General features: G+C 46.5%; 1 protein-coding gene across 3 annotated transcripts in view; it reads right to left on the reverse strand.

Annotated features, from left to right (window-relative positions):
• rock2a (rho-associated, coiled-coil containing protein kinase 2a) overlaps window positions 1-15,870 on the reverse strand; it is a 30,159-nt gene extending 14,289 nt beyond the window's left edge. For all 3 annotated transcript variants that reach the window (XR_013772712.1, XR_013772713.1, XM_079287044.1), the window contains exons 1-8: window positions 14,985-15,870; window positions 2,770-2,851; window positions 2,526-2,626; window positions 2,018-2,155; window positions 1,636-1,896; window positions 1,294-1,438; window positions 1,025-1,163; window positions 207-298 (exon numbers count right to left, since the gene is read on the reverse strand). Coding sequence is in view for 1 of the 3 variants with exons in the window: in XM_079287044.1 (XP_079143170.1) it covers window positions 207-298; window positions 1,025-1,163; window positions 1,294-1,438; window positions 1,636-1,896; window positions 2,018-2,155; window positions 2,526-2,626; window positions 2,770-2,851; window positions 14,985-15,083 (1,057 nt within the window). In the remaining 2 variants the exon portion in view is untranslated. The remainder of the gene's footprint in view (window positions 1-206; window positions 299-1,024; window positions 1,164-1,293; window positions 1,439-1,635; window positions 1,897-2,017; window positions 2,156-2,525; window positions 2,627-2,769; window positions 2,852-14,984) is intronic.
• Window positions 15,871-16,133: the final 263 nt, after the last annotated feature.

Consider the following 16,133-nt stretch of genomic DNA (forward strand, 5'->3'; position numbering starts at 1 on the left):
GGAGAAAGAAAAAGAGGAAAAAGGCAAGTGGGAATTGCTGGAAAAGGGAAGCGCTGTGTAAACAAAACTTGGCTTTGCAGTTATTATAAATAATTCCTTCTTTGGCCGCTGCTCCAAAAGAATCCTTGTTTAACGTTCGAGTCACTTAAAAGGCTCGTTGTACTGGCTCATTGTGAGGCTGCTTGGTGAACCGTGGTGATACTGACTGTCTCTGATGGTGTCGAAGGTCCACTGGTCGTTCTTGAAGAAAGGGTGCCGCTTGATTTCCTCCACGCCGTTTCTGCCCAATCGCACCTCCCTCAAAACAAAGAGAGCGATTGAGTCGCGGAGCAATGACTAAATGCACCTTTTGTTTTCAGTTCAACGGTATCAGTGGCAACAGGCGAACATGACCCGTTGAGCCATATTGTTCTCCGAGAGCCAATGAACACCAGAGCAAAATATACAGACATTGATTTTCGTTGGCCTAAAGCATCGCAAACCAGTGGAGTGAGAAATATATGAGGAACCACAAGGCCTCACTCTGCAAGGTTGGATCAACCTCATCACACCACAGTGGACGACCTATCAGATTACACTTTGCAATTAGATTCAGCAATTAGGAAATAGTTGTACTGAATTGGGCTTATTCAAATCAGAGTTTTATTTTCTCGTAAATTTATGATTTTTGTTATGAAATTTGTAATTTACTAATCTTAGAGAATACTCAAGTTCTATCAGTGTACATTTACCACTTTAATCTCAGAGAATATCCACGTTCTTTTTTTTGTAAATTTACAACTTCAAAAGTGAAAATGTAATCATCGTCAAAGTTCTGTTGTAAAAGGAGTTTTTCTTGTAATATTATCCGCCCTTCCTCCCTAGTTTGCTGTGTAAAATTGATATATATATTTAACCTACAATGGCCCTAAAACATAGAAACATCAGTGTGCTGCGTGCAGCTCAATAACATCAACATGTTGGGTGAAGCCCGAGTACTGTAGCCCCTCCTGGCGTCGTCACGATCAATACTGACTCGCAGTACCTGTCGGTCAGGAAGGCACAGATGATGTTTTTGGCATCTTTGGAGATCTCCACATCGTCGGGGAAGTTGAGGGAGTTCTTGTGGTCCATGATCTTGCTGTAGGTTCCCACCAGAGAGTCGGCATAGAATGGCGTGTCACCTGACGGCAAATTCAGTTACGTTAGCTGTAACGAACATTGCGTCTCTTACTGAGATGCTTCCAACACGCCGCACTTCTCCACTCGTTTTTTTTTTACAAAATCAATAACTTCATTAAAATGCTCACTGACCAACAAGCATCTCGAAGATGAAGACCCCTACGGACCACCAGTCACACTCTCTCCCGTAGTACCCGTCTCCTCCCTGGGATTTCAGCACCTCAGGAGAGATGTAATCTGGGGTCCCGACAGCCGTGTCACAGTGCACCATGCCCGTCTGCAACGCAAATCCAGAGGTCAATATCCTTCAAAGCGGCCCTATCTTTTAACGTTAGAGCCTGAAATCTGACTGAGTAACCATCCAGTCCGGAATCTCAAATGTACAACTACTGTAACCTCTAGAGGGGCTGTTTGAACTACTGCGGCGGTTTTGTCCATGAATCACATTCAGGGCCCCCCCCAGACTCAACTCACCGAGTTCATCTTCATGCACGTGCCGAAGTCGGCCAGCTTGAGGTGCCCGAGTCTGTCCAGCAGCATGTTGTCGGGCTTCACGTCCCGATGGATGAAGCCCATGGAGTGGATGGCGTCCAGGGCCATCACCACCTCCGCCGTGTAGAACTTGGCCCACTTCTCCGGCACGTCGTAGGTGCTGGTGAGGTTGACCAGGTCGCCTCCTGGCATGTACTCCATCACCATGTAGAGGTAGTGCTCGTCTTGGAAGGCACAGCACAACTGGGTGGACCCAAACGCACAAGCTCTCGTTAGCAGCCATCTTTAAACTTTGACGATGGAGCCGTGGGAAGAGAGAGAGGAAAGAAATCAGAAGCTGATCGGTGAATTTAAAATGTCGTACCTGCACAACCCAGGGGCTGTTGGCGAAGGCCATGATGTCCCTCTCTTCCCAGAAGAAAGCGGAGTCCGAGCGCTTGATCATCTCAAACTTGCTCAGCACCTTCATGGCGTAGACCTTCTGAGAGGCTTTATGCCGCACCTGATAGCGGCGAGACCCAGTTATTCAGAGGTGGAAAAAGCAATGGAGAATTTCAGATTCTTCAGAGTCCAACATTTTGGCCAAAACGGTGGATTGCAGGTTACATAAAACTGCATCAAACCACCGACTGCCCTTCAATGTCAAGTATTCCCATCATAACGGATGATTTGTCCTGCAGCAAAAGTCCATTTAGAGTGTGAAATATTCTCACATAATCTCAAAGGCTTCGACTAGTAAAAGAGGCTGTGCGTCATTTATAGAACAGGGTTGTAACTGCAGTGCACTTATGTGTGAAACCCATGGCAGAGATCCCAATCACCCCACAGAAGCCTTGCCAGGGACAGCTTGACAAATGAAAACCAATACTCACTAGTTGCACTTCCCCAAAGGCCCCTCGACCGATGACTTTAACTCTGTCAAAGTCTTCAGACTTCATCTGGAGGTCTCGAGTCTGTCTAATGACTGTCTCATCTGAGTATGACGAGAATAAAACAAATGACATTACTGATGTTGTGAATGTACCACGAGAACAAATTACAGCTTTGAAAGAAGGCGAATGTCCTCCATCTCCCTCTCTCCCTCTCTCCCTCTCGGACACCCAAAAACAGACTTACATCTGTTTAAGAAGGTTTCGATGTTTTTGTTCTTGCGTAGTGCGGGGTAGTCCAGGTCCAAGACCAGGGCGTTGATGGAGTCCTGCACGGAGAGAAACAACAATCAGTCGTCAGTCATGACCATCCAGGTGATGTAGTCACCTCCAGCTGCTGGTTTTGCTTCCTTAGAGTCGACAGTGAGCTGGAGTTCTAACACGTGATCGCTAAAGCTTACGTCACAGTGAAACATGACAGATACTCTAATGACAAGAAGTGTTGTCTCCATTCCTCAGCATTCATTTGCAACAGGATTTGACATTCATGTGCAAAAAAAACATAATCACAGCTTGAGTGTCAAAATATTTCCTGTTAAGATTCTAGTCAGTTGGCCTAATGCTGGATATAACGTATTAATGATTTTCTTTTGCATAGTGCGAATATCTGAACTACAGAGAAAATGCATCATTCCTTATGAATAAAAATAGTTCCAGACTCTTATTTATAAAAATATGAAGCAAACGTAACTGGCAAACACGTTCTACCCAATAAAGGCAGTGGAGTGCAGGAGGCTGGGCTTCACACAGCATTACTGACCACTGACTGCATCTCTACACACAGTTGATTTCCTGTGTGCTGTCTAACAGCTTGGGCCAGCCTTTCACCCGACACGGGTCAACTGGACCGACTGGATACAAACACAGCAGCTACAGGCAAAGAGAAACAGTTTGAACCGAAGGCCTTAATCCTCGAGAGAGACAGGATGACTCATTGTTCTTTCCATCAGCAACAACCTACTTGATTCTGTCAATGATATTCATCTGCTGACAAATGAGGAACACACTGTTGTCTGTGACCACACAGTCTCAGGGAGATGATTGGACGTCCACACGGCGTGTAGTCACCACACTCATTTGTCCTTTCTGCATATTTCTGCCTGAACGCAGGAATAAATCCTCTCCGATGGGTCACGACCAGCTCACAGGAAATAACATGACAGCTGATTCTATAATGATTCACTGAAAAGCAAAAGAATGCTCAATATATCACACACACACACACTATAGACCAATCACCAATCACATGGGCATACGTGGACCTTCATTAGGAACATTTAATTCACTTCACTGAATGTGTGCCAAGATCAAAACATGAGGAAATAAAGTAATTGAGAAAGGAAATGAGCGGGTGAAATATAACGGAAAATAGAGGAAAGAAGAGAAGAGGAAAATAAATTGGAGTTTGAATTTATTTTACCAACTGATTGGAGTTCAAAGGAGACGTGTGAAGATTCTAATTATTTAACAAACAGTATAATTACTGATGTATTTCTGACTAGTGTGTCTCTGAAGTGTTGTGAGGCTGACGTGGCACTGCAGGAGCACGTCAGGTCAACGGAACACAAGCTGTCATTTCATAATGGATTTAGTTTGACCCGGGGCAATGTAGGGAAACCATCAAATAAGCAAAAGACGGGCCGAGGCCAACCCCTAATCGTTACAGTGTGTTACAATAAGGAAGTCATCTATCAACTTTTGTCAGCTACGCATTCCTGAACCGGTCAACGAGGAGCTGTTTGGACCAAGCCGAGTGTTGGAACAGAGAACGCAAGAACCCGGATCTGACCCAGCGCTCCTTCCTGGTTTCTTTCAAACACGTCTTCCACTCGTCTCGTTCAACCCTCCCTCCTCTCGTTCTCCCACCATCACAGCACTGAGACAGGACGGCACAAGCTGCTTCACGTCCTCCACTGTTCTCCCATCTCTTCTGACCTTTTTCCGCCGCTCTCCTTGTCCGTCTTATCTGCCCCCCCCCCCCCCCCCCCTCCATCGGTCTCCGCTCGGCTGCAGTCAGTCTGCGGCGGGCTGCGCACTCCATTTCATCATCTCAGCTTTCACTTCCCCATTAAAGGACTGACATCACACAAAACTACTATTTAAGGAAGAAAAATGAATTACACACGGAGGGGGGGGGGGGGGGGGTTGCCGGGTGCACGTAGGCACGAGGATCTCCCCGCAGCAATACAGGAAACGATCCACCCCACCCCGGGGCTGGCAGATAAGTTCACTGTGTCATGAAGCCGGTCCCTGTGTGCAAGTCATTTCCTCCGAGGCAGAAGAAACGAAACAATTTCACACATGCACGGCAGCTACAGGTGTGAGCATGTATGAATGCATCAGATACAGGATATGATGCATGCGTTTGGATAAACTATTTGTTTGCCTAAAACATCTGGACAGTCGCTGATGAGTCAGCTGGAGGCCCGTGATGTCTTCATACTTCACTGCGGTCGGTGTTAAAGATGAAGCTGCTGCAGTAGTTACCCACAACACTGCAGTGGTGTCAAGCTACAGAGGGGGGGGGGGGGGGAGTGTACAGTACCCAAGGAGCAGGAGGGCAACCAGTCCCTGTGCATCCAGCAGCAACCGTATAGCTCAGGTATCATTCCCACAATGCCTCAGGCCTCCAATATATCGAGCATTTAGTTTAAGTTTACACAGTTCCATGTCAGCCTGTGCTTTTATGATAAATGAATGCTTGTGTATTTAACAGTAATTGTTTGTCAATTACTCGCCCAGTGTTACCTGGGACTCTTGCCGAAAACATTTGGGTTTTTTGGCAAAGACACGCGTTTAGTGAGCATACGACCGGATAATTGAGCCCTTATACACGAGTTGTGTGAGAGTTTCCGTATAGTTTTGCTGTCGTTGCGCCGTTATTTAGTTTTCTTAAAGAATTCAAGACAACACATGGTGAGTAATTGATACACAAATGGTCATTTTGTGACCATTTGTATTCCTTAAACTTATTGCTTTATTGGTGTAAAAATGTAAACACATGGTTTCAGAGTGACTTCTGATCCAAACCACAGCAGGCTAATCTTTCTGACCAGGGCCTTAGGTTGGAGGCTGATGTCTGTTAGATGCCGGTGAAAATAAAGTACCTTCAGTTTGACAAATAATAAATACTTTCACAATTGTTTGCAGGGCCGAGATAAGTGAACTATTTAAACCAGGACAGGGTTCAGGCCTCTGGCCTCTGGCTCTGCTCTCAGGAGTAACAACGTGATCATAGGCAAAACGTTTGGTCGTTGGCAGAGGCGCAGCAGCCGCACACAGCTGGGACGGGTCCCGCGTGGAGCTTATGTACGTGGACGGACAACAATGCTCTTTCAAAGCAAATAGAGATCAAGTGTCACTGCATAGTTCAGAGGTCTTAAGTTATTTGAGAGGAAAAGGTCACTTGCCCATCACAGGAGAACCATTAACAATCAACCACGTACTGCTCCACTGTAAAGTGGAAGACGCTCTCATCCCAAACAGAAAGAACAGAGCAGCGTGATCGGGAGAGGACGTCTGTGCTCTGGACCAAAGCGGTCAAAGTAGGAACGCTCTTCTCCGTTCCACACATTTCCAGCTTTGGACATGAAAAAGATGACGAGCGATGTTCCACGACAGCGTGCAAAGTAAACACCGTGTTGCAATGCTTGGACTCGCCAACATCGCCAATCTGCAAACTGGACCCCTCGTGACGCACCATCCCCTTCTCTGTCGTTTCTACATCTCCCCGTTAAACAAGCTGGATCAGGTGCGGAGGAAGGAGAGATCAATAAATACGTGTTGTGACGGCAAAGCAGTGAAACAATGGGGGTTTTTGCAAATGGAAGTGAGAGCGAGAGGTGTCAGCTAGGCCATGTTTGCAGCTTACGATGACATATATTGCTTCTGAAAATGGGTCGCATTCCCCTTTTAAAATACTTTACTCAACCGCATTAGCCCCGTCGGTGACGCATAACGAGCTGCTGGAGTTCCCACAAGAAGAATGGCTGCATGCCGCTCCTCCAATCGGCTTCCATTAGCGTTACTGTAAACAACAAATGCCAACTAAACTCTGGGGGACATTTCTGGGCTACTCAGCTGAAGCTGCTATTTATAAATATGACAAGTGTCCGGGGAAGTGTAAGGCAGACTTTAATGCATGGAACCTATCTGGACCTGCTCCAGACCATCACAGATCCGCCCCCCCCTCCCCCGTCACAGCGACTGTTGAACAATGGATCCAAATCATGACATCGTGTCAGGTGCTCGACATACAGCAATGTCTGTCAGAGCTGATAGGAAGCGCTATCAGCAGGAGCTGTTATGTATCTATTAGAGAGCACTTCAGCATCGTGTCTCTGCTACGCTGTCATCCAGCCAATGGGTTATGGCTGGTTGCTTAGCAACTCCTGCAAAATACAAAGAGTTGAAAACCAGTCGAGGCTTCAGAGAAGCAGCAGCAGTTTTATAAGCACATTCTATTCTTGTCACATTTTTTATTTACCCAACCTGCTGTTGACATTACGGAGCACTCCCCCCCCCCGCCTGCTTCCACTCTTTAATCACTGTATAAAAGAGGCCACGTGGATCCACTGCTCAGGAATGTGATGATGTTAACCTGAAAGGAGGAGCTCCTCCTCCTCCTCCTCCTCCTCCTCCTCCTCCTCAAGGAGAGAGAGTTAATGTTTTGATTGAATTGCAGCGGTTTTAAAAATAGTCGTCGGGGATAAACGGTGGGCCGGGTCGGAGCAGGGGGGACCGGGCCGGGCCGGGGCCCGAAAACTCTCAGAGGAAAAACACAGCGGCAGGAATCCCGCTGGGGCCTCGCAAATAGCACGGCTAATGTCTCCACGGGGAATCACAAGGGGGCGTCTTTCTCCTGCATTTGACAGATGCCTGTCCCATGCTCCTGTGCCCCGAGCACGTTTGGCACCCATGCTTTATCACAAAGTATACGGCGGAATGCGCCTGGAAAAAAAAGAAACACACAGCAAAGGGAGGACTGCATGTTCATAAGGTCCTGCTGTGTGTGTTATCCTAAAACTGGGCTTTCTGAATGCTTATAATGTTCCAGAAACAAAAACACGATAAAAGGGGGGGGGGGGGGGGGGTTCTAACTTCAAACCAACATTATGGTTGAACACCTGTACAACCTTAGATTGGTGTGATAACAAGAAAACATTGTATCATCATTTAACCCAGTAGTGCAGATCACTCTGAGAGGTCCCAAGATGTCTAAATGGATAAGAAATATATTTATTACAATACATATAATATAATACTACATCCTCTGAAGAATCCCTCAAAGGAAACAATCTCAAAAAGGGAAAATCTTTTTTTCTCCCTTTCCTCTTGAACTTGAACATAATTCATGTCAGTACTGAGGACATGGCCTGTGATGAAGGGTCACAGATAGAGACGGGATAGATCTCATCGTATCAACAACTAGCAAAAACTGCCCATCGAGAGTTCCCGGAGCCCATGATGACGTCTAAAAAAGAAATTATGTTCAGTCATATCAGAGCGAGAAGTGAAAAGATTAACATTTGTGAAGCTGGAACTTATAATACTCCCATCCTTGCTTTTTTCTTTTGAATATTCTGTTTTATCTTTGTCACACGACAAGTTTTCCTGCCATGAAATACATGTGTATTACACATAAAAACACATGTATAAACACAAAAAAAGGACAAGTGTGTCCACGAGAAGCAAAGCCGGCTGTGCATATGTGTGTGTTGTGTGTAGGCGGTTATGTTTCACCAGCAGCTTGTGATGGAATGATAACGCTGCGGCTGCAGATGGATGGCTTATGTGTTGTGCGTGGGGGACTCCTGTTCTCTGCAAACTCACACGCTCTCATTTAAAACTAAAGTACACTGAGATTCAGGTGTCAGGGGGGAGACTACAGAATCTCCCAACAAGATTTGTGCATTCAGCCGGTGGAGACGTCCCTGTGTCCCCGTGATCAGTGAGGGAAGTAAAAGTCCATCAAAAGTCAAATCTTCCATCAGAGCGGCAGGATCTAAAATGCTGTTTTTTTCAATTTATTTTTATTCTCAAGCTGCGCTGTTTCTGCCCCCCCCCCCATCATTATCATCCCAGCCACGGTCCTTATGTCTAGACGAGAAGATCCGCCAGATTAAGACAAATGTCAGGGTGTATACGTTCCCTTTCACATGAGAAGCATATACTGTGGTAAACACCTCGAGACGCCCCTCTGCAGTCCAAAACGTCAGATTATGAGACGGGATGAGATTCACAGCAGTGACTGTAAAGGTTCATTATACAACCAGATGGGCCGCGCAGTCGCAGCGGTAATAATAATTGGAGTTTAAGCCCTTTTGTTTTTCTGGACGTCCTGCATAACCAGTCAATTCTGGAGGTTAAGTTCTTCCTCATTTTTTGCATTCCTTCTCACATCCCTGTGAGGTGGATCTTGGCCCGGCTCATGTCTTCTTCCATTTCTCCAAGGTATTATATAATGTGCCTGCCGCCCGTCAAGTATGTGTATATTTATCCGTGTGCTTTAGACTTTGGATGTTTGCTCGTTTTCTAAGTAATGTTGGGGGGGGGGGGGGGGGGGGGGGATCCTTTTGCCTTTTAAAGCAAAACAACAAGACTTCATCACAACTACATCACTACATATTGTGCCTGCCAGTGAGACGATTTTAACAGTCAATAGCTGTCGGATGTATCACAGCAGCTGGGAGATCAGCAACAAACCGTTCACTACAAATGCAGCCGGTTTGTCTTTAAAACGAGATTCTCCACCAGAGAAAAGCAGCAATACAGTACAAGAACACAACTCAGGGTCTCAAATCCAAAACCAGGAACGTCTAAACAAATAGAAATGCACCAACACTAGGGGCGTCACGGATCACAAACCTCACGGTTCGGTTCGGATCACAGTTCAGGAGTCACGGTTCGGATCATTTTTCGGATCAACAAAGAAAAGGGGAGGAGACAAATATAACTTTGCTTTCCATTTATTAATTAAAGAACCTCAAGAACACTGAAAGCAAAGAACTTTGGGCTATAGTCTTACATGAAAACAAAAACATTGAAGATGTCCAATTTGAAACTAAATCAAATAAATAAATAAAAATAATACATTCAAGAATTCTGTTAAGTTTAAGTGCAACATGAGGTATGTTGATTCCCTCGTCCTTTGATCAATACTGAAAGAAAGAAACAGCCAGTGAGCTAGCTTCCACTGTTTACACTGAACTGAACTGCTCAGCAACAACTTGGGTCTGTTTACTTCCTGTCAGGTTATGCCATTCAAATACACAACAATGTTACATTACTGTGACATTATTTTCAAAAAGATGAGAATATCTCCATTGTCTGGGGAGAGGGTCGACCTTTCTGTGGTGACTGGAATATTATTGGGCCTGACTAGCTTCACTCTGATACTTCTGTCAGCACCTGAACCAGGTGTGTGTGTGTGTGTGTGACTCTCACAGAGGGGGCGTGTCTACAGCACCTGCCCCAGGTGTGTGTGTGTGTGACTCTCACAGAGGGGGCGTGTCTACAGCACCGGACTAAGAATCACTCCGCCGTGGTGAAAGCAGTCTCTACAGTCTTTTCCTTCTCATAGAGGCCTGGAACAGCTTCACACTGAGTGGGTGCGTGAGTGGATTTCGTAGCGTAGCTCAAGCATTTTAACCAGATTTAGAAATCCTTTGTTTTCTACACCGGAGTGTCCCCATCGCTGACATGCCGATGTTTTGCCGTTGTCGTGTGTCTTTCTCTTTAAATAACGCCGACATACCGTAACGGTTTCGTCCACCACCCTCATCCGTCATTATACGTTACAGGGAAGACAAAATGTTCCCAAACTTGCGACTTAAATGACGCCGCGGCTTCTGACGTTCCTCCGCTCGCCATGACTTCACCGTTAAATGCTTCTAAGCTGCTCCGGTCACGTGAACACACTACTGCTTTATATCTGCTCACTGACACTCTGCATTGATATTCGGGGACTTGTTACTTGAAAAGGAACAGCAGCAGTAGAACTTTACACACTATGATGATTACACTGTAAAAAACTAAATTTAAAAATATACTCTTGATCCGCGGTTCACGAGTGATCCGAACCGTGAGGGCTGATCCGAACGGATCACGGATCGATCCGTGACACCACTAACCAACACCCAAATGTAACATTCTACCCCTTGGGCGAATGTCTGTGCACAAAACTTGAGAACATTTTAGAAAGTTGCGATGCGACTTTGTACGATATTGCTGATAAATTGATAAACAATGTGCCACATAGAGACAGAAAGTGCCGAAAGAACTACGGCACCACAACTGATGCAACCGAGGGCTAACGAGAAGCCTGTGGCTAGCTAAAAACAGCACAGCTCAGCATGTCAAAGGGCTGTTTGAGCACCCTATGTCTGCCAGGGGTGCAGTTCATAACTAACCTGATGATGGGAGAGTTAGCTCGCTAATGTTAGCTCAGTGTTAGCAACTACTGTAGTTAGTTATGGCACTGGCAAACCCAATACTGCAGAGCTTTCTGAGCCATGTTCCACTACTAATACTGTCAAAATGCTTCGGCTTAATTTACACAAATATAGTTCGCCGAAGAAACGAAATGCCTGCTGCACACGCGTGTCAGGATACCACCGGTCTCTCCATTCTTCCAGCTGATAGCTCACGTTTGTCTCTACAGCACCGTGTAAAACCCCAACGAGTCAATTTCAGTTCACTAATTAACATGTTATATCTCAACTGGTTCATCTGTACACAAGCATTGTTTTAATACACATGTTGTCGTTTTTCCCGGGGGGTTGTGTGCCAGACTTCAAAGCAAACTTCCTGAAGTCCTGTCTTCACAGTGAGGTTGCCAGGCAACCAGAGGAGATCCCAGCAAGTCACATGGCCAAATGATATTCACACATATGCCTACAAAAAAAACACTGTCTTGTGTACGGATTAATCTAAAACATGTGGCTTTAGATGCGCTGGTAGGTGGATTGTGTTACCTTTGAGACAGAGCTAGGCCCCGTTGCTAGTCTTTATGCTAAGCTAAGCTAAGCGCCTGCTGGCTGTAGCTTTATATTTACCGATGTGACATCAAGCTTCATCACTAAACTCTCAGCAAGAAAGCAAATAAGTGTATTTCCCAAAATGTCCCACTACCCCTTTAAGAACTTAAATGTTAGAATGACTTTGTACAGAGACACAAGTTAGTGGAATCTGAGTATTTGTAGTTCAACCTAAACCCCGGACACAAAACGGATCAGAGATATTCAGAATAAATCTCGTGGGCCATCTAGGTCTTTAGCAAACCAGGGATCAGGGAAACCCCGGATGAAGCTTCATGTTGTGACCACTAAAGAAGAAGACTGGGCGATACATAGCTGAAGTGAAGTGTGACATTTTAAGAGCTCCGAGGGCAGACGACGCCAGGGTCTTCTCCACTGGAGTGGAGCACAAACCAAAAAAAGACTAAGGAGAGGCTCTCACAAGATGTGTGGAGCAGAGAGACTGGCTTGTTTTGCAGAGAGAAAAAAAGAAAAAGAAAAAAAAGACAGAAAAAATTGGCCGGGGCCACCGTCCCCAGTGCCTTATAAGGCAGTGTTTCTCTCCAGCGAGCACATTGAAGCAGGGGACTGCTGCTGCTTGCCTCAGAGCAACTCAACTGCACTCCGGAGATGGAGAGCAGGACACTCTGGATTGACTATGGGGGGTGAAGACCGTCTGTCATGACACACGGGTGTTATCCCCACCTCCTTACAAGAGCTACACAGAAAGGAAGAAGTTCCAGTGTGGAGAGGGGAGGGGGGGGGACAATAAGATAAGAGAAGGCTGAGGAAAGGGGAGACGGGAGATGCTGGATTAGAAGACTAGCGGTAAAACATTAGGTGGGAAAGGAGCGGACAACGTAGGGAGACGGGGAAAGGGGAGTGGAAGGAATAAGCAACGTTATAAGCCAAACCAAACAAGTGCGTTGTATGAAATGTCATGGTCACCTAATGCTGTGTAAGGATCACACTGAAATGAATGGGAAAGAGACACCCAGGGACTGCCCCCCCCCCTCCAAAAGACATCATCTGGAAGACATCATCAGGCTGAACACTTTGCTATAAGCATCCCATATCGGCTCACGGCTCGAGTGCCGAGCACGAAGTAATCTGGCAGTGCCAGGTCTGCAGCTGCATCAAAAGGCTCTGGAGCTGGAGTTAAAATACCTGCAGTGTGTTTAACAAGCCCGAGGGGGGGGGGGGGGGGGGGGGGGGGGGGGGGGGGGGCTGCAGGCTGAGAGGGAGCAGCAGAGCCAGAGGAAAATAGGAGATAAGGCTGGAAAAGTGAAAGGGGAAAAGCGCAGTCACTCGACAGGGGACTTTGAGCACAATATATAGCTGCCGGACTTATTTACCCAGTGAGGTCACTTCCTTCAGGACAGCAGAAAAGGCGACTCGTGTAGTAACCCGCGATCGAGCGCCCGCGGTTTGTCTTTATCTCCAGAAATGCCCTCTCGTTTGCTTGCCCTTGACGATCGCTCCCTGGGCTCGCGGCTGCCAGCACTTCAGTCAGCGGCGGCGTGCTGCCAAATAATGATCACAACGGTTTGCACAAGGGGGAAGGTTGACTTCAGGTTACATTTGATTGAAGGCTGATAGAGGCTGTAATAGCGATGGACAGTTGATATGACCACGGTGTATGGCTCCATTAAAGCATCACGTGCGCTCTTGGAAGCAGGTGAGATGTAAGGGTTCGTCACAGACGACAACATTACGAGTACGACACAGTTTGTCCCAGCTTATTAAGGTCAGATTTCTTTACAGGAAGGTCAGCGAGTTTACTTGACAGATGCTGCAGAGTCCTCGCTGTCAGCTTTCCGTATCCTCGGGGTAGTCCGCCCACTGCTCGCTGGCCAGCCCTGAACACATCAAGTCCACTGACAAGCACAGAGCCCATATTAATTGCTGAGTTTCTTTTACAAAGCAGATTCTTCTGCTCGTTGTTCTCCTTGTTGCTGTTGCTAAGCCACAATAGCAGGGGGATGTGTGATTCATTATTTACCGAATATGAGCCTGTGAGCAATTGTTAAAATCTGCAAAAATAAAAAGGACATTTTCTCTCTCTCTGCTAAATGTTTTCAAGGGAAAGGGGGGAACGGACCAGGGGGGGGGGGGGGGGGTGGCTAGATGGGGCCCATTGAAGGGGGCGAGGTGATGCTTTTTAAGCTAGACCCCGACAGGGTGTTCGCCCTCTGTCAGGTCCAGTTAGGGGGCGCTGGCTCCGAGGCACAGTTTAGAGGTGAGGGTTTGAAAATAATGTATCTGACGACACAAATGCCGGGATCAGATCATCTCAGTAGAGGAAATATCAAATACCGATACCCTATTTTGAAGTTGTATAAAATACTGGTACTTGTCTATCTACAGTCCATCGTCTGATGGTCAAAAACAAATGTTGAATTCTCAATCATGAGTTGGATAAAATACAGGTGAATCAATCCTACGAGTGTAAACACAGTGGAGGAAATGCACCGAGTCACTTCCCAGAAATGTATGTGGGAAGCGAGACAGAAATACATTTAAGTGGACTCAGTATGATTCACAACACGCTGTATGCCAACAGTGATTAGCAATACATGGACCGCCATGGAGCATTCAGAGGTGGACCATCAGGACAGTCTACGGGCATGCAGTGACAGTTTAGTTTCACATATCTGATCGATTGATCATGCCAAAGATAGCACGTCCTGTTGTTTTTGGGAGGTTCTCTTGATGATTGAACAGTTCATATTTAGATAGGGATAAAACTGTAGCTGTGTCACGCTGGTTTCCAGAAGACCCTTCGATCAGAAAAATACAAACATTTTAAGATCCAAGAGTTTTGTCTCAGTCCAAGGTCAAAGCAAAAATAAAAACTAGGTGGACAGCATCTTTTTTTTAAATCACCCATCAGTGCGGGAAGAGAAGAATAGGTGTCTGCTGGGCCCTACTGTAACTCAGAAACATTAGTCTCCATAAACACACCAAGTGGGACAGTCTCCATTGGTTAATCCTAATCTGCAGACACGCTTCACAGAGCCCCCAAACTGCCCCGTCTGCACTCAGTCTTAACTATTAATCAGATCTATTTACAACCAGCATCAGGCTTCTATTCGTGCAGGTTCTCCTTAAAACATAAAAGCGTATTATGGCAAGGTTTAAGGTCAGAATTGAAAATGTGCAATTACATAACTGGTGGAAAGGGAGGAGAAAAGAGAATGTGCAGCATCACAGTCTGCATAATGTATGCTAACAGTAGCCGGTTACAATCTGGGAATTAAAAGAAGAAAAGACGAGCGTAGACACGTCACGTGAGCAGCACAGCGTTACTCAGGTGTGTGCATACGCGTCTAACGTGTCGGGCTACCGTTAATAATGTACGAGGCGTGCATCCCACTTGACTCACCAGCAAACTTTCCAGGTTTATGGCAGACCGGGGTTCTCTGATCATGCCCTCCAGCTTCTTCAGCCGGGCTTCCATCCTCCTCTCCGCGCCGAGCGACATGGCTGCAGCGTCGGTCGTTAACAAAAAAAAAAAAAAAGTTGAGTGAAACGTGAAGAGCTTCTTTTTTTTATTCCAAAAAACTGTGTGTGAGTTTACATGTGAAACCGCTTTGTTCCTGGCTAATGGCCGTGGGCCTAGCTGGAGCAGCCTCGGGGCTCTCAGCCCACCCAACTCGCTTCCAACAGGAGTAGCAGTGTGCACAATGAAGAGGAAAAATATTCCCAAAGAAAGCAGAGGCTCCCCGAGTCCCAAAGAAAGTCGCTGCGGAGAGCGGGTCCCCTTCGGTTAGCTAGCCGTGTTGTCGTTCGGCTAACGGAGCAGAGTTACACGTGAATTCATCACCTCCCGTTCAGTGAAAGATGCATTTTTCCAACTCGCCGATAAAGTTTGCATGTGGAGATACCAGCAACAGGCAGCAGGGCGTTTTCTTTGGCCCCCCTCTCCTCCCCTTCCCTTTAGGGTTTTTTTTTTTTTTTGGGCCGCTTGGAAATGCTTTGGGACTCGCTCTTTTTGGAGTGAATTCCGCTTCGTTTTCACCCCATTCAGCAATGCTTGGAGCCTGTTAGCGTTGTAGTTTTCTCCTCAGCGCTGCCACAAGTCATCCGAACGGGCGATAATGTCTGTTCTCCCGCGCTGAATCTTCAATAAGCACACGCTCCCTTCCTGGATTTCTTCTCGCATTTTCGGATGTGTCCCTCTCCGTCTCTGTGCTCTTCTTCTCACGCACACAAATAAGTAGTTGAACTCGTAGAGGAAAGTCCTCCAGCGGCGGAATTCTTCGCCGTGCGCTCACATCTACACACCAACACACACTGGCTGAGTCTGAAGTCTCTCTCCTCCCCCTGACGCGGGCGCACTGAGGACTCGGCTACCCATAAGCCACCTGTCCCGCTGTCCTCCTGCACCTCTGTGACTGTCCCCTGCTTGTTTTTTACATTCAAGTTATTTGAAAACGAACAGCTAGCTGGTAAATATACAAGCACGTGCTATATCATCTTAAATATAACTTAATAGCAGACAGACACACACCTCTCTGATTGGCTGTTACTC

Source organism: Melanostigma gelatinosum (assembly GCF_949748355.1).
Source record: "Melanostigma gelatinosum genome assembly, chromosome: 16".
Classification (NCBI taxonomy): Eukaryota; Metazoa; Chordata; class Actinopteri; order Perciformes; family Zoarcidae; genus Melanostigma; species Melanostigma gelatinosum.